Genomic DNA, 26,189 nt, shown 5'->3' on the forward strand with positions numbered 1-26,189 from the left:
TAAATAATATGAACTGCCTAATGCCTCTGGAAATCTTTCCAAATCTCTGTACAGACAGCCACACAACAGACAGTTTAGCTGGAAATTAGTTAAATTAGTTTTTTGTTTTTTTGTGATGTCCTCAATTAAACAAGTTCTCTATAAAACATATGCAATTCTAAGAGCATAAGTTTCATTTATTTGCTGAATGCAACCTATTGGAAAAAAATAATTTCATATGCCATAACCTTTTTTACATGCCACATAAGATTTCATTACAGAATTCTTTGACAATTATGCAGATTTAAACAAAGTTCAGATTTATATCAATGCCTGTCATGTACAACACTGTAAAAACTCTCCAAGGATAACACTATACAGTCTAGTTGCTTGAATTGGGTCATTATTCATTCAATTCTGATTTAGGATTTTGCCATCAACAGTAGTTAACTGAACTGCTGATTGGCTGTTTCATGTCACAGTAATACCAAAAGCTAATCTGGAATACATGCTAGTCTGACGAAAGACATATTATATAAGTCATGTTCTGATACATTTGTATTGTGTATATTTTAGTGTCATCAAGCATCAGAGTAAAATACTTAATGAATGTGTAAGGTTTCTGAACAGACTCAGGTCAAACCACAATACACATAAACAGCACCCGCATATGGATCAATATGGTCCATGAATTACAGCTTATCTTATCTGTTCAGAGAAGGGATCTTAACATGTTCTCAGACCATTACAGCTCATGAGACCAGACCTGCTCTACATGCTCAAAACATCACTGGTGAAACTGCCACTAGTTTGACTAAACTGCATTGACTACAGTTGGGGTTGTATGCACTCATAATATGCACTCATCATGGTCATGAATGTCATGGCGATATTGGGTATTCACTGATTTCTTTGAACGATTCTTTTTCTTAGGTCAAAATTAGAAAAACATTTTTTTTTCCTTTTTGTTTTTCTGAAATCAAGACAGGGTCAAAATTAAACGCACAAGGACAAGAATACAAATAAAGCAAACACAATATTTGGTTATTTGCTCCTTGACCGGACGCCTTTGGTAGCCATCAACAAGCATCTGACAGAATTCTGGTTTCATAAACATCTTCTAGACAGAACTGACACATCTTTTAAAAGTCTATGGCTTTATATTTTTAATAGGGTTGAGGGCGAGTCATTCCCAAAGCTTATGTTAGCCTTTTTTATCCATTCCACCTTTGATAGTTTGAGGTTATGCATGATGGTCAGCTGTAAAAATGAGTTGGGCTTGATTGTGTTGTATTTTGATAGCAGCATCACAAACAAGAAGTTAAAAGGCCTTGGAGAGTTAAGTTACATGCTGCAACTCCCAGCACCCGTGATAATTAATAATCTAAGAATAAGCAAGTGATTGTATTAACCCTCACACAATTAAAACTGTCCACTACTGATAACACTATTGTGCATGGTAATATTACAGTATACCTAATTACCAAATGCTTATTACTGTGCATGGAAATTGTATTCTAACCTTTAACTGTCATTGCTTCCTAGAGATGTGTGATCAGGTCAGTCTTCCTGTTCAAACCCAGAGGTGTGTCATCATCTCATAAAGTAGTATAAAGCCAAGTGCTGGCGTAGGAGAGTGTGTAATTTTCTGGTGGCTCAGTTCAAACGTAAGGACGGTAATGTCTATAACAATTACTGAATAGAAAATATTTTCATAGGCAATGGCAGTTTTTAACCAAAGTACGGCTGATGTTTTGTATATATATCAACAGCTATATAATGTTGTACTGAATGAGGGGCCTATATCAAAACTTGCTGTTGTAATGTTGTTGTCTTTGTTCTTCATGTATATGAATGGTGTCATGTTTTATGCCCTTAGGAGTAAGCGTGTTTTTATAGAGACTCCACGATACGTCCTCTTTGCCCATATGCTTCTAAATGACTCCATTCACCTTGTGTTCACCTCTGTGATGTACTGTGTTGGGCTGGCATTCCTCCAATTGGTCACAGTGGCATGTGCCTTTATGGTTTTTGTATCAGGTGCAACTTTCCGTAATGCACCTTTAAACTTGGCTGTGATGTCTTTAGAGCGTTATGTGGCTGTATGTTTTCCTCTAAGACATGCTGAAATAGCAACTCAGAAAAGGACTTACCTTGCCATTCTATTAATCTGGTGTGTTGGTTCCATGAACGTCTTGATTGACTTGTTTTTTAGAGCAGTGATGGACCCTAACTTTTTTTCCTCACAGCTATTTTGCACAAGAGAGAGGCTGTTCATAAAAGCGTGGCAACTCGATGTATTCAATGCCTTGAATATAGTATACTTTGTGTCAGTGACAGTGATCATCATCTTCACCTACATACGCATTATGATCACAGCCAGGTCTGTGTCCTCCAACAAAGACTCTGCAAAGAAAGCCTACAAAACTGTGCTGCTGCACTTCATTCAGCTATGCCTGTGCCTCACTACATTTCTTTTCAGCACCATTGAGCAAGCTGCGGCCATGCTGGGCAAAAGCAGTCTGTTCCTGGATCTGCGCTACCTGACCTTTCTTTTTATCCTGGTTCTCCCTCGGTGCATGAGTCCACTCATCTATGGGCTGAGAGATGAGGCTGTGAGACCCTTGTTTATTTATTACTTTCGCTGTGGTACTGGCAAAGTCAAGCCAAGTGTCACTGTACACTAAGTTCTTAAGCTTGGTTCAGTGTGTCAGATGATGGTATATATTTCATTAAACTGATAGAAAAACAACTGTAACTGTGTTATGTAGTTTATAGTCCTGTTTAAATTAGTTTTGGGTTAATACAATGAAATATAATCACCCATTTCCTTTACTTCCAGCTAAACACAGTATTTGATACAAAGCCCTTTGTAGCAGCTCAGATGGGATGATTCAGTCAAAACAGGAAGCTTGTGAAAGATGTGAAATATCAAATACAATTTGTTCAATTTGTTGAAACAGCTTTGAAATGTTACAAATATGAAACTGTGATTAATAACTGTAATGCACACTCAACAAGTAATGCACACTCAAGAATGCTACACAGAAGGCCCAGTGATTGAAATGCTGGTAAATATAGTGTGTTTGTGTGTGGGAAGATCAGCATGTAACCTGTAGCCTACATACATCAACTTAAACACAATATTGATGAACAAAACACAGATACAATAAGATCAATATTTGTAAATCAATATTTAAAACAAAACAAAACATTTTAATATGTGCAACATCAAGGGTTTTGTGATTCAGTACCATGACAGTTGCACATTTTGTTCAAGTGCATTGTCTTGTTGTATTGTCTGATTATACTAAAATATAAAAAAACTAAACAAAGTAATTGAAATAATAGTGATGGCATTAAGTAAAACAAGGTAATTATAATAAACATTCCCAAAAAAATCAACCTCACTACTTGTTTTCTTGTTTTCTTTTGCTATATTAAGCCTTCAGTGCTGAGTTTTAGAATAGAACATCGTAGGACATATAAAAACAATCCACATGTGCAGTATGTATACTACGTGTGTATAATGACGTTAATTCAATAGCAGTGCTTCTAACCTAAAAGAGAATAGAAGTCAGTGTAATAGTGACAGAATAGATTGTGAATTTCATAGTTTGTGTAGCCTTTAAATTGTACACAAGCACAAAGCTAATATCATCTTCTTAATATCATGCAAACTAATACAGTTGCTTTTTAAGAGTTTGGAGCTCAGTTTATGATCTACTTAACTATTCACAGTAACAGAAATGTTGTGAGATATATAAGATATAAAACTGGTTCTGAGTCCAGACATTGTCTAGATTTCCTAAAGTGGTAGTTTCACCCAAGAATGATTTGTGGTTATTATTTTTAAGGCAGTTCCTTTTCAGCCATGTAACAAAACTGGAAATGCATTATGTTTCTTACTTGGAAAGACTTCAGCTGTAAGCTGTTAAATACTATAACCTGTAATTAAATGAAGGGTAGAGATTTTCTTCAATATTGGTCTGACCATAGAAACCTTGTGTGGAAAGCTACTTCTTACTAGAATATTTAGACTGCACTCCTTAATGACCCCATAGTTCTGAAGATTCATTGACACTGACAGAGTGATTGATTTCTACACTTTAGCATTTCCTGTAATACATTGCATAATCAGTAACTTTTATTTCTAATTCTCACCCAATAAGTAAAAACCCCCTATCACAAAATGTTGCCAGTGCTGGGAAAATGGCCCAGCCAACTCCTGAACCTCCCCAAGAGGAGGCCACAGCTACTCCAGCATCTGTGGTACCGTGTGCCAACAGGGCTCTCAACAAGATAACTATCATTGTATGATTTTGTAATAATTTATTTGTGTGTTACTGCTGCAAATAAGTATTTGAACACCTGCCAACCAGCAAAAATCAAAGACCCTCAAAGACCTGTTAGTCCGCCTCTAAAATGTCCACCTCCACTCCACTTATTAGCTGCATACAGACACCTGTCCACCCCACACAGTCAGTAATCATCAGTAAGACTCCAACTACTAACATGGCTAAGACTAAAGAGTACTTATTTTCCTCACTGTATATATATATATATATATATATATATTTTTTTTTTTTTTTTTTCACTTGGCAAAATTAGAATGAACAAAACTTTGTGTGGTATGTGTGTGTGTGTCTGTGCGGGCTTATGGAGCCCTGAGCTACAAAGGCAACTGACCAAGCTAAATATTTAATATTTTATTTCCCTTCAACCCCTGGGCTGTACCTAATTTTGTACCATAGCTTGGGAGAGTCAAATCTGCTCTATAATGAATGCCGTCTACACAGAGTCACTGGAGGACTCTTCCAGGAACAAAAAGCCTTTTGGGCCATGTTACCTTTAGCACATAATTACAGACCTTGTCCCCATGACACTAAATGTCTTGCTAACACGGGCCAAGGGGGTGGGCTCTCCCTCAAGTGTTCTGCTTCACAACTAAGCAAGTGACACCAGAGACACAACAAAATCCTTGCCAATCATTTCTTGTTGTGATTCACAAGAAATTAACATATAAGCTGGCTCCATACTCCATACAGTGGCCCCTTCAGGAATTATGTGATAGCAGCCACAGCTCTATTGCCTATCCCCATTTTGGCCTTTTAATAATAAAAAAATGATTACACTCATAATAAGCAACATCCTAGTTAATGAGCCAGTTAATGCTGTATGCCTCCTCAGAATTAAAAAAGAAGCAAGTTTACCAAGGAAATGGTAAAATATGTCAACATTTGAATATGAACAAATATGGTTATTATTAAGCAGATGTTATTTTAATATTTATTGGAAAGGTTGTAGAACTAGAGGAACAGATTATACATGCTTCTTTTGTGTTGATAGACTACTACTACCAAAGTCTTGCGCAGGAGGCTTATTCATTAAAAATACATTAAGCGTAGTTGCTATTACTATATAACACTATATAACACTTGTTACTAGCCAAACTGCAGGCTGCTGCACAAAAAGATTTACTGTGCAGTTTAACATTTGACAAAAGCTTGCTGGGTTTGTGTAGGGTACCACTACACAGGCAGTGATGTCGCTCTTATGTACAGAGTTCCATCAATGTTACTTTGCATGTCGTTCATTTTCTTATGCATGTGCATGTCTTAGAGTACATGTTTCTTATGTAGGTATGTTATCAGCTAAATTTTGACACTTCCTAAGAGGTCTATGACTAGAGAGAGACCCTTTATTTAAACAGATGTATTACATACACACATGTAAAAACAGATTGGTTTTATCCTCTGCAAGGGATATGATGTATGACGTACAGCTGATTATTTAGAGATAAAAACAGGGATGGATGACCAACTGGACCTACTGGGCTGTGCCCATTTATTTTGAAAATATGAAATCCTGTTGCACCAATGGGTATTTTGGCACTGGCCATTTGACTACTCATCTGCCATCTTCACCATTGGCCCTCCAGACAAACACTTTTATCATTGAAGATCCATCTATAATAACAATGACAACGACTACCTATTTTCATGATACCTGATGATGCCAGAGTTATCTGGCACCAAAATGATTGTCATTGTTATTACTTGGATGCAAGTAATGCAATCAATAACTTTCCTTATGTCTGGAATCCTGTGTGAAGTCTCAGGATTCCTTCCTTGAGATGCTTTTCCAGGCCTTCACTGAAGCCTCTTTTAGTTGCTGCTTGATAGTTGCAGATTGAGGTCCAGGGTTTCCCAGCAGAGCATTGACCTTCTCTCATAATGCACTCTTGACATGTGATATGTTGTTGTGTATTTCTGTATGTGCTGTATGTTCTGTTGAAGCATGGATATCCATCAATGACCCTCCTTTAGATGTGAACCATGTGAACAATTTTCAATTGTAAAATGATAATTCAATAATAAAAAAGCAATAGTTGACAAGAGAAGAGAAGTGTCAGATTTTTGTAACAGATTTCCCCCAGATTAACTCATCCAATGTGAATAAGGCTGGTGACTGTGGCTCACTCGCGCAAGGTAGAGAAACAGGAGCAGTTTCATATAAAAACATCTAAAAATTAAAAAAGGTCTTTATGTTGCACACTAATGTATCCCAGAATATTGTTGTCAATATACAAATGTTTAGAATCTATTTTTATGTTTCATTATGTTTTATATACAAAAACAAATCAGCAAAAAGGTATATTTTCTGAGATCGGCCTGCTTTGAAACCTTTGTTTTTGAAAAATTCAAACTGCTTGTATCTCAGTTGCATATTATCAGTATTGTATCTGTAAATTCTGTAAAATCGTTATCTTCATTTAAAGGACCCAGAATCATTTAATGCTGATTTCATTTAAAATCAGACTACCTTTACAATATTTATACTGTATATCAAACAGACAGGATATATGAAGTGACTATTAGGAAAGGATAGGAGAGGTTTGTATGTGTGTGTGTGTGTGTGTGTGTGTGTGTGACAGAAAGAGAAAGAAAAGGGCATAACCTTTATCTCTGCATATTGTGATGTTGTGATGTCAGTGGTGACTATAAAAGTCACAGAAATGTTTACCCCTACTCAGAGCCTGAAGGCATCACAGGATGCAGCTTCTTTAGCTCATGAGGGATGATCAGTGGAAGATTGGGTTTGATTGGCTATATGCAAATGTATTGACCACATATACAGGGTGCTTTCAATTGTACATTTAGCTCTAACAAGGCAGCATTTAGCTCTCCAATGTGTTTTCTGTTTATTACATTAATTATCTACTAGAGGACTTCACAAGATTCTGGTACATTTAGCACAATTTATAAATTGTGCTGCCTTGTTTCTGTAATTAGCCAATGGCAGGCACCAATGGAAGCACTCTGGATGCTTTTGTTTATCAAAATTTTATCAAAGTGCAACTGGATGATAGTGCCATAACAAAGCTGGCTGTAGTAATACTAATGACTCTATGTTCTGTGTATGTAAACTGTGTTATGCTCTATGCTCTTAACAGTAAGCGTGTTTTTAAGGACTCTTCACGCTACATCCTCTTTGCCCACATGCTTTTAAATGACTCTGTTCATCTACTTCTTACCACTCTGATGTTTGTACTGGCAATGGCTTTTCTAAAACTGGCTAAAGCGGTCTGTTCGCTCCTTATTTTCCTGGCCACTGCAACATTTCGTAATGCACCTTTTAATCTGGCTGTGATGTCACTGGAGCGCTTTGTGGCCATACGATTTCCTCTAAGACATGCTGAAATAGCCACACAGAAAAGGACTTGCATTGCTATTGGTTTTGTTTGGTTTTTTGGCTCTGTGAATATTTTGAGCGACATCATTATTGCGGCAGTGATGGATCCTAACTACTACTACGTGCAGATGTTTTGCTCTCGTGATCAGATTTTCATGAAACCTTGGCAGCTTGATGTGTTCAACGGATGCAATACATTTTTCTTTGTATCAGTCACGCTGATCATTGTATTCACCTACATCAGCATTGTGATCACAGCCAGGTCTGTTTCCTCCAACAAAGACTCTGCTAAAAAAGCCCAAAGGACTGTCCTGCTGCACCTCATTCAGCTGGGCCTGTGCACTACCTCTTTTTTGTATGGCACCATAGAGAGGGCACTTTACACAATAACTGACGGTAATACTACTCTTTTTCTACATCTGCGATATCTAACTTTTTTGCTCATCCTGATTCTGTCTCGCTGCCTGAGCCCTCTCATCTATGGGCTGAGAGATGATGCTATACGGCCCTTATTTAAAAATAATGTCTGCCCCTGCTCTAGAAGATTTTACCCTACTGTTCATGTACAGTAAATTTACATTTCATTATTAACAAATAACATGTTAACTGTTATGGTTATAAATATGACAATAGTCAATTTCCTGTTTTACACCATATTTCATATTTCTTCTTCCAGAAAGTGATGCAGCTTTTTAGACTTCAAACATGGCAATTGACTATCAAGTGATTTTAAGTGTGTTAAATCAGAGAATGCATTGTGGTCTAATCTCTCCGGAGAAGCTGGCCTTATAATAAAACTGTAATAATTTAGTAGGTGTAATAATGACATTGACCCAAATTAATGCAGAATCATAAAATGTTTACTTAATAAAAAACAAGTCTAGAAATCTGGTTTCATGGCATTAGTGATTCCCGGTAGCAGTAGATTCTCTTTTTGTCAAACATTAAGTATATGATTATAATAGTTTGAATCATTTTGGATTTGGATTTTCAGATTTTGATTGTCATCTATAATGCCTAGCTTTCCAGATTTTATTTTCCTTTTTTGCTTTCTAGGTCTTTAAGACAAGTAGGTTGTTTAATTGGGTCATGTTGGCAAATCATTGATCTGTTCTGAACAGTAGTATTTTTTAAAACTATAGTTCTAAGACTTATTCTACTATTACCTTTTTATGGATAATTCATTTCATCATCGCCATTCTATTTTTGATTACTATTGTTATTATTATTGTTGTTAACATTCAACAAACAAGCAAGGCATTAGAGGAGATGGGATAACAATTACTGAGAAGTTGCAGGAATCATAAAACCCCATTTAATATTAAATACTGTGCTGTAACTGTAAAACCATGGAGCAGCATAATCTATTTTTTAAATGTTAATGACATCTACATTTGCATTCCTAGTGCATAAACCTCTCATTTTGGCTACTAGTGTAGTGTAATAGCTTTATGTGAAAACAAATCCTTCAAGAGAAAAGTCTCTGTGAATAGATATCAACATACTGATGTCATCACCTGATATCATTTACGTCCATCCAACCTTTCATGTTCTTGTTAAATACCTCTTTATTCTTTGTTTTGTGGTTGGATTTGCCTCCTTCTCATCTCAGCTCAGCTCCTAATCTGTAATTTTCCTGTAAATATGATGTTTTAAAGGGTTCTATGTATAATACTGCAGATATATACAAAAAAGCTTATAGATTTTTTTTATTGCTGTTCAATGACTCTGTTCAAGCTTTCTTACCTTTATTAGGAGATGCAGTATGGCATTTCTTATTTGGAAAGACTTCACCTGCTTAAGTACTATGATCTGTAATTTATTTCAGAATTTAAGAAATCTTTTTCAGTAGGGTTTAATGCTCTGTATTGACAACAGGGGTCTCAACAAGATAACTATCAAGGACCCTTACTCATTGACCCTCATGATTTCAGCCTTTGATGCACTGCAACAAGCCTCCATCTTCACCAACTGGACCTGCGTAGTGCCTACAGTTTGGTCAGGGTCAAAGAGGGTGACAAGTGGAAGATGGCTTTCATCCCCCTGCCTGGGTACTACTAGTAAAAACACAGATTCAGGATCTTTGTAAAACATTTATCCTAGTACAAATTTCAGATATCAACAATGAAAATATCACTAGTATAAAGTCAATTTGGCTAGTCATTTTGCTAGGACGGCATATACTAATGCAATTTTGGTTACTTTTATATTACAGTATAGATATCTGTAATAACAATTCTAACTTATAAAAATAAAATTGTAGGTATCTAATTTAAAGGAACTCTCAATATGCAGTCTGGAGAGGTGCTGATGCAAGTGAAGTAGGCCATCATTAGAGGCTAAAACAGCACAGGACAGAAAAACTACTGATCAGGTCAAGAACACTCTGCGTTGGCGTTGGCGTATCCTTGTCAAAATCTACAATAACCAGACAACTTAATGATTTACAGATGGTTTACCTTAACATACCAACACTCAATCAAAAAGATTCTTTTTGGTTAAAGTATTGTATAGCCCATTTATCAGTTTAGTCCAGTAGACTAGCTAGTTTAACAAGTAAAAGATTAAATCTGTTCTTCATTTAAGTGTTCAGAAAACAGAAGCTAGCTTTTGAAGTCTTCTTTAAAAAAAGGACAAAATAATTTTAAGAACAAAGATTTTTCTCACTTAACAAAATTAGAGCCAACTAAACTTTGTGTGTGTTTGTGGGGGCTTATTGATTAAAGACTTTGGATGCTTGAGCCCTGAGTTACAAAGGCAACTGACCAAGCAAACTATTTAATATTTTTTTCCCTGGGCTGTACCTAATTTTGTACCATAGCTTGGGAGAGTCAAATCTGCTCTATAATGAATGCTGTCTACACAGAGTCACTGGATGACTCTTCCAGAAACAAAAAGCCTTTTGGGCCATGTTACCTTTAGCACGTAATTACAGACCTTGTTCCCATGACACTAAATGTCTTGCTAATATGGCCAAGAGGGTGGGCTCTCCCTCAAGTGTTTATTCTGCTTTGCAACTGAGCAAGTGACACCAGAGACACAACAAAATCCTTGCCAATCATTTCTTGTTGTGATTCACAAGAAATTAACATATCAGCTGGCTCCATACTTGGCTAGTGGCCCCTTCAGAAATTGTGTGATAGCAGTCACAGCTCTATTGCCTAAACCCATTTTGGCCTTCTAATGAACAAAATAACAGCTAATGAGAGGATGCGATAGAAAGACTGATTGCGTTCATTATGTGCAGCATACATAATGAGCCAGCTAATGCTGTGAGATTGGAGCGTCCTCAGATTGGAAAAAGCTAAGAGAGAAGCAAGTTATTGAATGTATATAATTTATGGAAAATGGTAAAATATCATCCCAGGACTCTGCCCACAGGTCCAAATAAGGACTTCCCATTGTTTTTCTTCTCAAGCCCAGTCTACAGACTGGTAGGTTCTGTAAATTAGCCCTGTCAACCACGTTGTTCAGTGTGTTTAATGGTCTGCTCTAAGGAAAACCGTCAGGTTTGCCTGCTCCTCGCCTTGCCCTGTTATTTTGTACCTTGCTCTTTGTTTTCCCCTTTTGTTACTCTGTTGGTTTTGTTTGATTTTGCCTTAGCCTGTACGAAGCTGGGCTTTATGTTTTTGTTTAGTTTTGTCCTTGCCCTTTCCGAAGCGCTGCTTCCTGTTTGGTTTTACCTTCCGGCCCTGTACTTCTTTTACACCAAAGCTCGGCTTGTGTTTTTTTGGCCAACATCACCAAGTCGCCCAACTATTGGGTGGTGTCCAGGAGCTCAGGAAGCTGGTTCAGGCTTCATTGGAGCTTCCTAGCCAGGTCACCCTGTCCCCTAGCTCGTATATGGTGTGTAAACTGGATGCGTGTCGATCCAGAGCTTTGTGAGGGATTCCTGCTCCAGTGCTCTGTGTTTTTCAGTAATCACACCACTGGCATGGATAAGGCCAAGATGGCCTTCATTGTCTACCGTCTCACTGGTAGAGCTCTGTATTGGGCCACCGCCACCTGGGAGGAATTGCAAAATAAGAGCTTAAAGAATTACTTTTGACAGAGGTATGAAAGAATTTCTTTTTTCTTTCCACGCTGATTTTCAGCACCCCAGGAAGGGGCTCTCTAAAGGCAACAGCTTAAACCCATGGTTATAGAGCTGGCGTGTCGTGATGAGAAACTGGACCTAGAACAGCTAGTTTCTCTAAACATCTGGTTTGATCAACTTCTGAGTTGCCCTACCTTGCTCAAGTCCCAAGCCCAAGCCAAGTTCCAGCCTCAGGTCAGGTCACCTGCCCATTCTCCAGCCCGCAGTCAATCCTGTCTCTTGCCTTCCATTCTCAGCCACGACGATCATGTGACATGTGATTGTGGACTTTGTCCACAGTGAGCTCACCCCCTGGAGAGCATGCAGAGTTCTCTAAGTTTGTCATGTTGCCTGGCATGTTGCATTTCTTTTCAGCCTTAATAGACTGTGGCGCTAATCGACTTGGCCTCTTTTTTTTTTTTGTTCCATTAAGAAGAAAGGAGGGGGCTTGCGCCCCTGCATACACTATAGGGCCCTGAACTCCATTACTAAACAATACCCTTATTTTCTGCCTTTAGTCCCCTTCACCTTGGAACAGCTTTGTGGGGCCAAGCTGTTTACAAAGCTTGACCTGCATAGCTCGTACAACCTAGTACGCATCAGAAAGGGGGATGAATGGATGATGGCTTTCCTCACCACTAGGGGGTTGTGCTGTATGGCTTGGCCAATGCTCCCTCCATCTTCCAATCAATGGCGTCCTTAAAGATGACCTACTAGGGCACCTAGGTAGCCTTTTTGGATGACATTTTGGAGTACTCCCCAGATCTGCCGACCCACATGCACCACATCCGGCAGGTCCTGAACAAACTAATCAGGATAATCAGCTGTATGTTAAGCTGGAGAAGCGCACATTTCATCTCCACCAAGTTAGCTTCCTAGGGTATGTTATCAGTGAGTCCAGTGTAATAATGGACCAGGCCAAGGTGCTTGACTGGCCCACTCCCACGTCCATAAAGGATGTTCAGAGGTTCATGGGTTTTGCTAACTTTTATAGGTGTTTCATATGGGACTTTAGCACACTTGCAGCACCCATTACCCACCCATTGTCGCCAAGAAAGTCTTCTGGACTCCACAGGAGGAGGAGTCCTTCCAAGAACATACTTTTATGTCGGCCCTGTTACTAAAACACCCAGACTCTCAGAAGACATTCACCGTGGTGGTAGATGCCTCCAATACTGGGTTGGGGGCTGTCCTCTCTCAACAACATGGGGAGAGTAAGAAACTCCACCCGGTATCCTTCTATTCCAAGAAGTTAACGCACACTGAATGTGACTACGGTGTCGGAGATAGGGCGCTCCCATCTGGCGGTCAATTTTATCACTGACCTTCTCAAGTCCAATGGGTATACGATCATCATGACCATTGTGGACAGGTTTTTGAGGGGGTGCGTGTCGTCCCATTTTTCACCTTGCCCACGGCCATGCATACTGCCCAAGCTCTCATTGACAATGTCCTCAGGAACTTCAGCATCCTAGAGGACATCTTGTCAGATGGGGCAGTCAGTCAATTCACCTTACAGGTTTGGTGGGGCCTTCTGTGAGCATCTGGGGGTGAGCGTGAGCGTCACCTTTGGGTATCACCCTCAGACTAACAGCCACTCTGAGTGCATCAACCAGGAGCTGGGGAAGTTCCTCAGACTGTACTTTTTCAAGTACCCCAGCTACTGGTCCTTTAATTGCAACGCAAGTGTATATTAAAACACTACTGGTTAAAGCTTTATGACATACAACTGCAGTAACTTATGTTGAGCATAGGAGCAGAAGAACTTATAAACAGGATTTAAGAAACATTGGAATCTTGTCTCTCTAATTCTCAACAACTTTGAGAATTTTCTTTAAATGAGAGACAAGTAGCACCTGCTTAGAAAAGGTAAACTTTTTTTATTTTGTATGTTCCATTATGTTTTGTGTGTGGAAAACATCAGCAAAAGGGAATTGTTTCTGAGATCAGCCTCAAAGGAGCGAAACATTACAATTGCTTGCTTCTCAGTTGCATTTTATCAAGATTGTATCAGGGAATTCTGTAAAATCTTCATTTAATTATTCAAGGACTATGAGGAAGGGAGAGGAGTGGTTTGTTTGTTTGTTTGTATGTGTGTGTGTGTGTGTGTGTGTGTGTGTGACAGAAAGAGAAAGAAAAGGGCATAACCTTTATCTCTGCATATTGTGATGTTGTGATGTCACTGGTGACTATAAAAGTCACAGAAATGTTTACCCCTACTCAGAGCCTAAAGGCATCACAGGATGCAGCTTCCTTAGCTCATGAGGGATGATCAGTGGAAGATTGGGTTTGATTGGCTATATGCAAATGTATTGACCACATATACAGGGTGCTTTCAATTGTACATTTAGCTCTAACAAGGCAGCATTTAGCTCTCCAATGTGTTTTCTGTTTATTACATTAATTATCTACTAGAGGACTTCACAAGATTCTGGTACATTTAGCACAATTTATAAATTGTGCTGCCTTGTTTCTGTAGCCAATGGCAGGCACCAATGGAAGCACTCTGGATGCTTTTGTTTATCAAAATTTTATCAAAGTGCAAATGGATAATGGCACTATAACAAAGCTGGCTGTAGTAATACTGATAACTCTATGTTCTGTGTATGTAAACTGTGTTATGCTCTATGCTCTTAACAGTAAGCATGTTTTTAAGGAATCTTCACGCTACATCCTCTTTGCCCATATGCTTTTAAATGACTCTGTTCACCTATTTCTTACCACTCTGATGTTTGTACTGGCAATGGCTTTTCTAAAACTGGCCAAAGCGATCTGTTCGCTCCTTATTTTCCTGGCCACTGCAACATTTCGTAATGCACCTTTTAATCTGGCTGTGATGTCACTGGAGCGCTTTGTGGCCATACGATTTCCTCTAAGACATGCTGAAATAGCCACACAGAAAAGGACTTGCATTGCTATTGGTTTTGTTTGGTTTTTTGGCTCTGTGAATATTTTGAGTGACATCATTATTGCGGCAGTGATGGATCCTAACTACTACTACGTGCAGATGTTTTGCTCTCGTGATCAGATCTTCATGAAACCTTGGCAGCTTGATGTGTTCAACGGATGCAATACATTTTTCTTTGTATCAGTCACGCTGATCATTGTATTCACCTACATCAGCATTGTGATCACAGCCAGGTCTGTGTCCTCCAACAAAGACTCTGCTAAAAAAGCCCAAAGGACTGTGCTGCTGCACCTCATTCAGCTGGGCCTGTGCACTGCCTCTTTTTTGTATGGCACCATAGAGAGGGCACTTTACACGATAACTGCCAGTAATACTACTCTCTTTCTACATCTGCAATATCTATCTTTTTTGGTAATTCTTATTCTGTCTCGCTGCCTGAGCCCTCTCATCTATGGGCTGAGAGATGATGCTATACGGCCCTTATTTAAAAATAATGTCTACCCCTGCTCTAGAAGATTTCACCCTACTGTTCATGTACAGTAAATTCTTTTTCATTTTATTAACATAAGATGTTTTGCAAATTTTGTGGATTATCTGCTATGGTTATAAACATATAGCAGTAGTCAGTTTACTTTTTTCTGCTGTAGTGATTTTTATACATATTTAGCTCTCCAGATACTTTTCCAGAAAGTGATGCAGCTTTTTAGACTTCAAACATGGCAATTGACTATCAAGTGAATTTAAGTGTGTTAAATCAGAGAATGCATTGTGGTCTAATCTCTCTGGAGAAGCTGACCTTATAATAAAACTAATAATTTAGTAGGTGTAATAATGACATTGACCTTTAAATTAATGCAGAATCATATACACTGTTTTACCTTTAACAAAAGAGAGAAAGAAGTCTAGAAGTCTGGTTTCATGGCATTGGCCCAGTAGCAGTGGACTCTTTCAGCGGGACAGTGCTCCATGGATAATGCCTGCTGCACACATGAACACTTCAGAGGTCTTGTAGAATCTGTGTCTCTACAGGATTTCAGCATGTCCGTATGGTCTTTGTCAAACATCTAGTAGATGTAGGGATCATTATTATAGTATTCAACTGTTCTGGGAGTTTTTAGATTTTGCAATTTTTCTTAGTTTTAAGGCTTAAGTATAAAAAACTACTATTTTATTATTACCTTTATAATAATTAATTTAATCATCATCATTATATACATTTTGGCTACTAGTGTAGTGTAATAGCTCTCTATAAAAACAGGTCCTTTAAGAGACAAGTCTCTGTAAATAAATATGAACATACTGATGTCATCACCTAAAGTCATTTACTTCCGTCCAACTTTTGTGGTGTTTTGTTAAATACTTCTTCATTCTTTTGTGTTTTTTGGTTGGATTTGCCTCCTTCTCATCTTGCTTCTATTCTTTAACAATCTAATCACAGATGCATTTAATGCTTGTAAATTTTAAAGGGCTGTTGAAAAAGCTTACGGACAACAGAGGTCACTTAAAACATTGCAAAAACAGGCACAAATAAAACACTGTATAAACAGGTAGATATATTAACAAATTTTAAAAACTAATTCTAGAATATGTGTGTGTGTGGTTGTGTGTGTATGATAAAGAAAAGAAACAAGATAATAAACAGGCCATCTCTTGATGTTATGATGTCACTCTGAAGTACAAAATTAAAGTATACTGTGTCCCAGTTTAGAGCATAAGGTGCATCGTATTTAACTCATCAGGGATAACCAATGGAAAACAGATTTTTATTCCACAAACACAGGGAACTTTCTTCAACCGTAAATTTATCTGTAAGAAGTCTGCCTGTACCTCTCAGACATATTTATGTTCATTGTCTGTTAGCTAACTTCACAGTTTTCTGTGAATTTAGTGCAACAGTATTTATTGTATTTCTTTTATCAGTCAATGGCAGACATCAATGGAAGCACTGTGGATGCTTTTGTTTATCAGAACGGAACTGGATTGGGTAGCTTTTACACAGCTGGCAATAATAACAGTGCTAACTGTGTTTTCTGTGTATGTGAACTGTGTTATCCTCAATGTTCTTAGGAGTAAGCATATTTTTAAGGAATCTTCACGCTACATTCTCTTTGCCCACTTGATGTTCAATGACTCACTTGATCTCCTTCTAACCTTTTCTTGGCCCTGATGTTCCTCAAGCTGGCTGTTCCCTCATGTCACTGGAGCACTATGTGGCCATATGTTTTCCTATAAGCTGTCAGCCCCTCGGTATCATGCCCTCTCCTGGGGCGTTTCAGAGCTGCCGGGCCCAAATAAGGACTTCCGTTTCTGTGTGTATATGTGTGTTTGGTTCAGTGATTCGGTTCATGTTCATTTACATCCATGTGTGTTGGGTTCAGTTTGTTTGTGTTCATTGTTTGGTTCATGAGTTACACCTGGGACTGGGGGATATTTAAGGAGCCTCGACACCGCCATTCGGTGCTAAGAATTGTATGTACTGGAGCCTCCAGGATGACCTGAGGTTCCGCGTTGATTCAGGTGTGCTTAGGATGGCTCAGGATTCACCCACGTTCAGGAATTGGTCTCCAGGCTTCTCATGTATCAAGTAAGACTCGCTCGCTTCCTGTTTGGATGCTCAAGGTACCCTCGCTCTCAGTGGCGCGCTGAAGTTCCAGGTTTGGTCTGCCTTGCTATTTGGTCTAGCGGCTGGTTCCCCAGCCCCCCTCGTTTTGTTATCGAGCATAGCTCAGGTTTTTGTTTACATTTACGTTAAAGCCTATTGCCCAGGCACTGCCTGTAGGGTTAAGTTCTAGCCCCCTTTGGTCCTTTCCCTCTGTCTTGGGGCAACAGCACCACACTCTGCAGAGTGTGTCTGAGACCGTTGGTCATCTGGTGCAGCAAAAGGTTGACCGAAGCCAGCAAGTCGTCCAACTAGTGGGTGACCGCTAGTTCCCCCTGCCCTGTTACCACAGCGAACCTCACGAGGAAGTTAAGCCTGCTGGGCCTCAACACCCCCCTCTGCAACTGGATCCTGGACTTCCTGACAGGGAGGCCCCAGTTAGTCCGGTTCGGGGACAGCAGCTCCAGCACCATCACCATGAACACTGGGGCACCTCAGGGCAGTGTACTGAGTCCTCTGCTGTTCACCCTGCTGACTCATGACTGTGTTGCGAAACACAGTTCTAACAGCATCATAAAGTTCGCCGATGATACAACTGTGCTGGGTCTCATCAGCAAAGGCGACGGGTCAGCATACAGAGAGGAGGTGCAGCAGCTGACAGACTGGTGTACAGTCAACAACCTTCACTGGAATGTAGAGAAGACCAAGGAAATGGTTGTTGACTTCAGGAAATCAAGACCGGACCACTCTCCGCTTAACATCAACGGCTCCTCTGTGGAGATCGTTAAGAGCACCAAGTTCCTTGGTGTCCACCTAGCGGAGAACCTCACCTGGTCCCTGAACACCAGCTCTACAGCCAAGAAAGCCCAACAGCGTCTCTACTTCCTCCGGAAGCTGAGAAAGGCCCGTCTCCCTCCACCCATCCTCACCCTCTTCTATAGGGGAACCATAGAGAGCATCCTAAGCAGCTGCATCACTGCCTGGTTTGGGACCTGCACAGCCTCTGACCGCAAGTCCCTCCAACGCATTGTGAGGACAGCTGAGAAGATCATCGGAGTCTCTCTCCCCTCCGTCATGGACATTTACACCACCCGCTGCATCCGCAAAGCAACCAGCATTGTGGATGACTCCACCCACCCTTCACACAGTCTGTTCTCCCTCCTGCCATCAGGAAGAAGGTACCGCAGCATCCGGTCCAATACGACCAGACTCTGCAACAGCTTCTTCCCCCAAGCCATCAGACTCCTCAACACAACTCAACTCCTGAACTGATATCTTACACTCACTCTCCCTCTCTCTCTCTCTCTCTCTCTCCCTCTCCCTCTCCCTCTCTCTCTCTCTTTCCAATTTATCCCAGATAACATGGGAAGCATTTTTTGCACAAGCATTTGCACTGATAACTTTACTACCTCACTGGACTCTATTTATCGCACATTGCACAACTTGCACACTACAGTCATTATTTATTATCCTCTGTCTGTACTGTGTTGTGTTGTCTGTCCGCACTTGTTTGTTTGTGTTGCACTTGTGTCTTGTATGCACTGTCTATGTTGCACCATGGTCCGGGAGGAACGTTGTTTCGTTTCACTGTGTACTCTGTATGTAGTTGAAATGACAATAAACCCACTTGACTTGACTTGACTTGACTTGACAGCCCATAGTCCTTCTCTGGTGGGCAGAGGGCTTTACGATGGGTTCTTGTTTCACTGCCACCTGGGAGGAGCTTAGTGTGAGTTCAACTCCTTAGCTGTGCGTAGTGGGTGGAGTCACAGCGCACTGGTCACCCTGTTCCGCAACGGGTTGAGCACCCATTTGCAGCAAGAGTTGGCGTGCCGAGGCGAGTCCCTTGGGCCTCCACTAGGCTGGCCTATCCCGTAGCTCCCAGCCACGTCACGTACCCCAGCCATATCACGCAGCCTGCAGCCACCTCCGTGATGGGACTGCCGGACAGCGAACCAATGGAGGTGGGCGCTTGTCACCTCAGGCCAGCATCTACGCCCAAGGTCCCGGCTCCAGTGTCTATGCCCATGGTTCCTACTCTGGTGTCTGCACCCAGGGCCACTGTTCCTGTCTCGGCTGCCCCGCCCGCCTCTGTTCCAGTCCGGGCAGTGGCATCTGCACCTACTACCAGGCAAGCAGTGCCAGCTGCCCCTGTTTCTAGTTCTGGTCTGGCAGTGGTGCCTGCGACTGCCCTAGGCGAGCAGTTCCAGCTGCCACTGTTCCTGTGAAGACGGTGCCTGCCACCCCTGTTCCCATGATGACGACACCTACCGCCCCTGTTCCCGTGATGACGATGCCCCTTGCATCTGTTCCCGCAATGACAATGCCCTTCGCGTCTGTTCCTGTGAGAGCGGCACCCACCGCTTCAGTTCCAGAACCTGCGGCACTTCGCATCAAGGCTACCTGGGGTGCCGACCATCACCGGCCCCCGGGTAGGCCGCAGTAGACTCATGCCACAGGACTCCTGATTTATGAGCGTTAAGTTGCCTTTAGTCCTTATTTGGTTTGTTTTTCAAGGTCATGTTCATGTTTACATTTACAAGTTTCACCCCACTTATGTTTGTTTAATTTCTATGTTTTCTAGTTCAGGCTGTGGTGCCCGGGCCCCAGGATGTGGCCATCCCGGCGGACACGCCGCCAGAGCCTGTGGAGGCAAGGCTTAGGCTGGCTTCACAAGAATCACCCAGGTGCTGGACAGACCTTTGTCTTGTGTCTCCAATTTGCAAAAACTCTTAAAAAAAAAAAAAGCACGAAGCGGATGCTCAAGGAAGTTATGGCCGGAGACAGATCTTTTCCATTTCCATGTCTTCTTCATAGGTTGGGAGATTTCCCAGGCATCCACCATTTTCATATTAAACTGCTGAATGTGCCAGTCTGTTGGATGTTGTTAAGGAGGCTTGGGAGCAAGCATTTGTCACCCTAAGGGTCAGTCACTGAATACAGCACATGCAAAATCATATTGATCATGCTATGCTCATTGTTAGAGCACCTGGATGAGTCCAACAGAAAGCTCATTTTGCCATGAATCAGTTTACTGTTTCTGGAACAAGCTGTAATAATCATGCTGATGCAGGTTATCCTTGGTCTCATCTATGCATCTTCTTCCAGAATTTTGCAGGTTCTTTTAGGTGTTTTAGCAATGCATTTCATTTAGGCATTTTGTTGAAGGCCGATTTTAATCTGTTGGACAAAAAGATGAGGATCATCCTGAAGATTGGTGAGGATGCTTCTGCCATCAGCAGTGGAGGTCTTCCTTGGCCTACCAGTGCATTTTCAATAAATGAGCTCACGGGTGCATTCTTCCTTATGTATAATATGTAATAATAAACCCCTGTAAATCCAAACGTTCCAAACATAAGGGTCCTCTGAAATTAGGGAGATTTGACACCCTTCTTTTGCACCTAACAAGAAGACTTCCCACTTCCCCTTTCTGCCAGACCATCACAGGGACGGTGTAAAAAAGTATTACATGTTTTAACATGGTGAAACTGAAACGCATGCAAACTCTCTTAAAAAATCTGGACTGTGTACTTTAATCATGTCTGATTGGTTTGATTTTAAAACAGGCTATCATTAAGCTTTTGGAATTGCTTTGCAAACCTGACCTCAACCCAGTCAAAAAAATAGATTACTCTGCTCAGTGCTAGGAAACAAATGGAGTGTGTGTGTGTGTGTGTGTGTGTGTGTGTGAGAGAGAGAGAGATATACTAAGAAAAGGTAAGAGATAATGAACAGGTCATCACTGAGGTCATCTCTTGCTATTTGTCCCTAAAGTGATGTGATGTCACTGTAGAGTATAAAAGTCACAGAACTATGTGTCCCAGTTCAGAGCTTAAAGTCCTCACAATGTGCATCTTCTTCAGCTTATGAAAGAGGATCAATGTATTTGTTTTCACAGTACTATTTTCTTCACATACACAGAGGATAAAAAAACACTTGTTTTTAACAAAGCTACCAGTAACACACATGAATCTTTTTGGCAATTACAGTAGTTATCTATTCTACACAATGTTTTAGTACATTTAGTGCTACAGTATATATTGTACTTCTTTGTTTCTGTAATCAGTCAATGGCAGCCACCAATGGAAGCACTGTGGATGCTTTTGCTTATCAGGATTTCATCAGAGCGGAACTGAACTGGGTAACTTTCACAAAGCTGGTTGTAATAATAGTGCTAACTGTATTATTTGTGTATGTGAACTTTGTTATTCTCTATGCTCTAAGCAGTAAGCATGTTTTTAAGGAATCTTCACGCTACATCCTCTTTGCCCACATGCTGTTTAATGACTCTGTTCATCTCCTTCTAACCTTTGTCTTGTTTTTCTTGGCCCTGATGTTCCTTAAGCTGGGTAAAGCTGGCTGTTCTCTGATCCTTTTTTTGGATGCTACAACATTTTACAACGCACCTTTAAACCTGGCTGTGATGTCACTGGAGCGCTATGTGGCCATATGTTTTCCTCTAAAACATGCTGAAATAGCCACTCAGAAAAGGACTTTCATTGCTATTAGCTTTATTTGGTTATTTGGCTCCATGAATATCTTGATCAACATCATTACTTCAGCAGTTGTGGACCCTAATTTCTTCTATGTACAAATGTTTTGCTCTTTTGAACAAATTTTCATGCAGCCCTGGCAGCCTGATTTATTCAGTGGGTTTAATGTGATTCTTTTTGTATCAGTGACTCTGATTATTGTCTTCACCTACATCAGCATTATGATCACAGCCAGGTCTGTGTCCTCCAATAAAGACTCTGCTAAGAAAGCCCACAAGACTGTGCTGCTGCATCTAATTCAGCTGGGCCTGTGCACTACCTCCTTTTTGTACAGCACCATAGAGAGGGCACTGTATATTGTGACTGATAGTGGTACCTCCATCTTTTTACACCTGCGATATCTAAACTTTCTCTTCCTCCTGATTCTGCCTCGCTGTCTGAGCCCTGTCATCTATGGGCTGAGAGATGATTCTGTAAGGCCCTTATTCAAAAATCATTTCTTCCACTGCTCAGGAAAATTTCACACTGCTGTAAATGTACAGTAAATGCATTATATTTCTGTAAATGTATCATCTTTTACATGCCAAGGTAGCAACATGATCATTATTAATGTATTCAATCATCCTTGTAGTATACATACATACATACTCAATAAAATATTTTTACAAGAGAACCAATAGTTATATTTTAAATTACTTTGGGAAAGAAACATTGGAGAACAGCTTAATCTCATTTTAGGAATGAGTATAAACCTCTAGTAACTAGGCCTTTGGTCACTAGTGGAGTGTAACAGCAGTAGTTGTAAACACAAATACAGCCCTACACATCTGTGTGGCTATTTCAATATAAACTATCTGATGTCAACATACTGATAAATATCACTATCTCACTGTATCACTAATGTCATCAGCTATTTTATTTACTTCTATTCAGCTTTCCTTGGTCTGTTTTTAAATATTGGGACTATCTTGGCAATAATGCCAGCTGATCAACCAACCAATCAAAAAATAACTATTTTAATAGCTCAACACCAATATATTCAACGTAAAATGCCCTTTTAATGACTCCTGTAGTCTCAGAATTACCCAACCCCATCATGACAAGCATCTTTAGTACTTAGTAGAGCTCCTTTTTAAAACAGCTTCTAGCAGCGTCCCTGATGAATCTTAGCCCATTCCTCATGGGCAGTGGCCTCTAGTTAACAGAAACATTATTGCATGCTGAATCCGCTTTCTTCACCTGAAGTGAGTATGGGATCATTGTCCTGTTGGAAGTTCCAATGACACTAAAGATTCAGCTTGCTCAAGGCATGACATTTTCTCCAAGGATTTCCTGATACTTGATTGAATCTGTCTTGCCCTCCACACGCTGCAGGTTTCCAGTGCCAGAAAATCAGAATCAGACTTACACATACAAGGAATTTGCTTTTGGTTACAGTAGCTCACAGTGCACAATAACTGACATTACAGAAGTAACAAACACACCCAACCTACACACACACACACACGAGAACAGAGGAGTGTTACTATATGGTGTTACGAATATAACAGCCAACCATTTCTTTGCTGTATTTTTTGTATTCTTTTCTTTTTTGTGTGCAAGTCAGTGACAGAAATTGCAGTAAAAGTGTCATTTTGTGATGCATTTGGAGAAACACTTGTTATATTAGTTGTACTTACTGTCATGATCCACTCGGTCTGACAATGACCGGAGAACACTTACAGGGGATGGACCGAAGCGAGGAGTTTATTGATAGCAATAAACTATAAACAAAACAGAAATGCAGCACCAATAACAAGGGATACGGAAGAACTAAACAAAACCGTGACAAACAATACTGGACAAACAAAAGGGACACACCTGGGGCTGGTGAGGCACTAGGGCAGTGCTAGCTGCCGGGGCTGAGCCAATACCATTTCTCAGAAACATAAACCTCCAAGCCGAGCCTGGGAAAACTATGAACTAGGACATATGGAGTAGCGCTAGAACTTACTAGACTTGAGAGCATGAGGAGTCAGCCACCAAACCTAGATGACTGTTCCGGTCCAACAGTGAGGAGAGCTAACTGCTGAAGCAAGCTGGAGAGTCACTCACTCCAGGAGCTCCAGGACCCCAGCTTGCTGAACTGAAGAAGCCTGGCAAAAGATTGCCACAGACCTACATTGGCTCCCTAATGGACCTTGAGGCAAGAGTAGCCTAGCTAGTTAGCTTCCCCTGCTAAGCTAGCTAGGTAGAGAAAGAGTCCTCTTGTACGAGGATGCAGTTAACTACCGTTAACTGAATAACCTGGGTGCATGTGGTGCACTAAGGGTAATCCTCGGCAACCAGCAGCTGGCCCTAGCCCTACTTAAATACACCAGCCCACAGGTGTAACACATAAACCAAACAGTGAACAGACACATGACAAACACAACCTAAAACCAAGATGGCGACAAGGGGTTTCAACCCAAAAGTCCATTTCAACATAAAAGTCCTTTCCTTAGAATAAACCCGACATGGTTCAGTAACAAATAGTTAATTTCTTCCTGTGAGCCGCGGCCCGGGACCGCCTTTGGGGCGGGCGCGGCGGCACGGGCGTGACACTTACTAATAATAGGATGTTGCTAATAATATGTTGTTTTTGCTAATAATAATAATAATAATAATAATAATAATACATTTTGCTAACAAAAAGTGAATTTGCAGTGGGGGTTAAAAAATTTGTATTGATTGATTGTATTGATATTAGAAAATAAATGTGTGCAACAAAAATAAATGTGTGCAACAAATTCTTGTGTTTTGTTCTATGGAAGATTCTTATTCTGTTCTTGTTCTGCCCAAGTTCAAAGAAATCATGGAAAGCACTCTGCTGTGTTGAGTGTACGTAAACATGTAAGCTCAATCTATTCAATTATATTTTATATATACATTAAATAGTCTATTAGGCACTCTACCCTTAACATTATCATGCTGGAACAATATGTAACAAACAGGATGCTTGAGAAACTTTGAAAGATGGTGAAAGAAGGGAGAGTTTTGTGTTTATGTATGTGTGGATGTAGAAGAAAAAACAAACAGGAGGTCTCTGAGGTCATCTCTTGCTGTTTGTCTCTAATGTGATTTGATGTCACTGTACAGTATAAAAGTCACAGAACTGTGTGTCCCAAGTCCTCACAGTGTGCATCTTCTTTAACTTATGAGGGATGATCAATGGAAATGGATTTATTTGATTTTCAAAGAAATATTTTCATCACATGCACAAGGACTCAAGAAATTTTGTTTTAACAGGACTACCAGTAATTTACAGATATCTATCTTTATGTTTATTAGTTTAGTCATCTATCAGTTCACTTTTCATTCAGATTAGTTGAAATTTCCATTAAAATATAAATTGGGTAACTATATAACTGTATATAACTTCTCTGTTTCAGTAATCAGTCAATGGCAGACACCAATGGAAGCACTGTGAATGCTTTTGTTTATCAGAATGTTATCAGAGGGCAACTGGGTTGGGTAGCTTTTACAAAGCTTACAGTAGTAACAGTGCTTACTGTGGTTTCTGTTTATGTAAACTGTGTTATTCTCTATGCTCTGAACAGTAAGCGTGTTTTTAAAGAATCGTCACGCTACATTCTCTTTGCCCACATGATGCTTAATGACTCTGTTCATCTTCTTCTAACTTTTTTCTTGTTTTTATTTGCTATGATCTTCGTCCAGCTGGCTAAAGCTGTCTGTTCTCTGATCCTTTTTTTGGATTCTGCAACATTTTACAACGCACCTTTAAACCTGGCTGTGATGTCACTGGAGCGCTATGTGGCCATATGTTTTCCTCTAAGACATGCTGAAATAGCCACTCAGAAAAAGACTTTCATTGCTATTAGCTTTATTTGGTTAATTGGCTCTATGAATATTTTAATAGACATCATTACTGCAGCAGTTGTGGACCCTAATTTATTCTATGTTGAAATGTTTTGCTCTCGGGAACAGTTGTTCATGCAACCTTGGCAGCCCGATTTATTCAGTGGGTTTATTGCATTTCTCTTTGTATCAGTGACTCTGATCATTGTCTTTACCTACATCAGCATTATGATCACAGCCAGGTCTGTATCCTCCAACAAAGACTCTGCTAAGAAAGCCCACAAGACTGTGCTGCTGCACTTCATTCAGCTGGGCCTGTGCACTACCTCTTTTTTAATTAACACCATAGACAGGGCACTGTATATTGTGACAGGAAGTGACACACCTCTCTTTTTAAACTTGCAATTTCTGAATTTTCTGTTCCTCCTGATTCTGCCTCGCTGTCTGAGCCCTCTAATCTATGGGCTGAGAGATGATGCTGTACGGCCCTTATTCAAATATTATTTCTGCTACTGCTCAAGAAAATTACAAACTGCTGTGAATGTACAGTAAATGCCTTATATTTCTGTGATAATATATTTTGCAAACATTTAGTAGACCACA

General features: G+C 40.2%; 5 protein-coding genes across 5 annotated transcripts; all 5 read left to right on the forward strand.

The window, feature by feature from the left end:
- Window positions 1-1,700: 1,700 nt before the first annotated feature.
- LOC140539575 (odorant receptor 131-2-like) lies at window positions 1,701-2,666 on the forward strand. Its single transcript, XM_072662310.1, has one exon. It carries the CDS (start codon window positions 1,701-1,703, stop codon window positions 2,664-2,666), a length of 966 nt encoding a protein of 321 aa, XP_072518411.1.
- A 4,611-nt stretch (window positions 2,667-7,277) lies between these two features.
- On the forward strand, window positions 7,278-8,246 carry LOC140539580 (odorant receptor 131-2-like). The gene has a single exon (XM_072662314.1). The coding sequence runs from the start codon at window positions 7,278-7,280 to the stop codon at window positions 8,244-8,246; it is 969 nt and encodes a 322-aa protein (XP_072518415.1).
- A 5,985-nt stretch (window positions 8,247-14,231) lies between these two features.
- Window positions 14,232-15,200, forward strand: LOC140539579 (odorant receptor 131-2-like). Its single transcript, XM_072662313.1, has one exon. It carries the CDS (start codon window positions 14,232-14,234, stop codon window positions 15,198-15,200), a length of 969 nt encoding a protein of 322 aa, XP_072518414.1.
- Window positions 15,201-21,325: 6,125 nt separating this feature from the next.
- LOC140539587 (odorant receptor 131-2-like) lies at window positions 21,326-22,294 on the forward strand. The gene has a single exon (XM_072662322.1). It carries the CDS (start codon window positions 21,326-21,328, stop codon window positions 22,292-22,294), a length of 969 nt encoding a protein of 322 aa, XP_072518423.1.
- A 2,875-nt stretch (window positions 22,295-25,169) lies between these two features.
- On the forward strand, window positions 25,170-26,138 carry LOC140539589 (odorant receptor 131-2-like). Its single transcript, XM_072662324.1, has one exon. It carries the CDS (start codon window positions 25,170-25,172, stop codon window positions 26,136-26,138), a length of 969 nt encoding a protein of 322 aa, XP_072518425.1.
- Window positions 26,139-26,189: the final 51 nt, after the last annotated feature.

This window comes from Salminus brasiliensis, chromosome 18 (assembly GCF_030463535.1).
Source record: "Salminus brasiliensis chromosome 18, fSalBra1.hap2, whole genome shotgun sequence".
Lineage (NCBI taxonomy): Eukaryota > Metazoa > Chordata > Actinopteri > Characiformes > Bryconidae > Salminus > Salminus brasiliensis.

Coding starts and splice junctions, on each gene's coding strand:
- LOC140539575 (XM_072662310.1), top strand. CDS start 1,701: ATGGCAGTTTTTAACCAAAGTACGGCTGATGTTTTGTATATATATCAA.
- LOC140539580 (XM_072662314.1), top strand. CDS start 7,278: ATGGCAGGCACCAATGGAAGCACTCTGGATGCTTTTGTTTATCAAAAT.
- LOC140539579 (XM_072662313.1), top strand. CDS start 14,232: ATGGCAGGCACCAATGGAAGCACTCTGGATGCTTTTGTTTATCAAAAT.
- LOC140539587 (XM_072662322.1), top strand. CDS start 21,326: ATGGCAGCCACCAATGGAAGCACTGTGGATGCTTTTGCTTATCAGGAT.
- LOC140539589 (XM_072662324.1), top strand. CDS start 25,170: ATGGCAGACACCAATGGAAGCACTGTGAATGCTTTTGTTTATCAGAAT.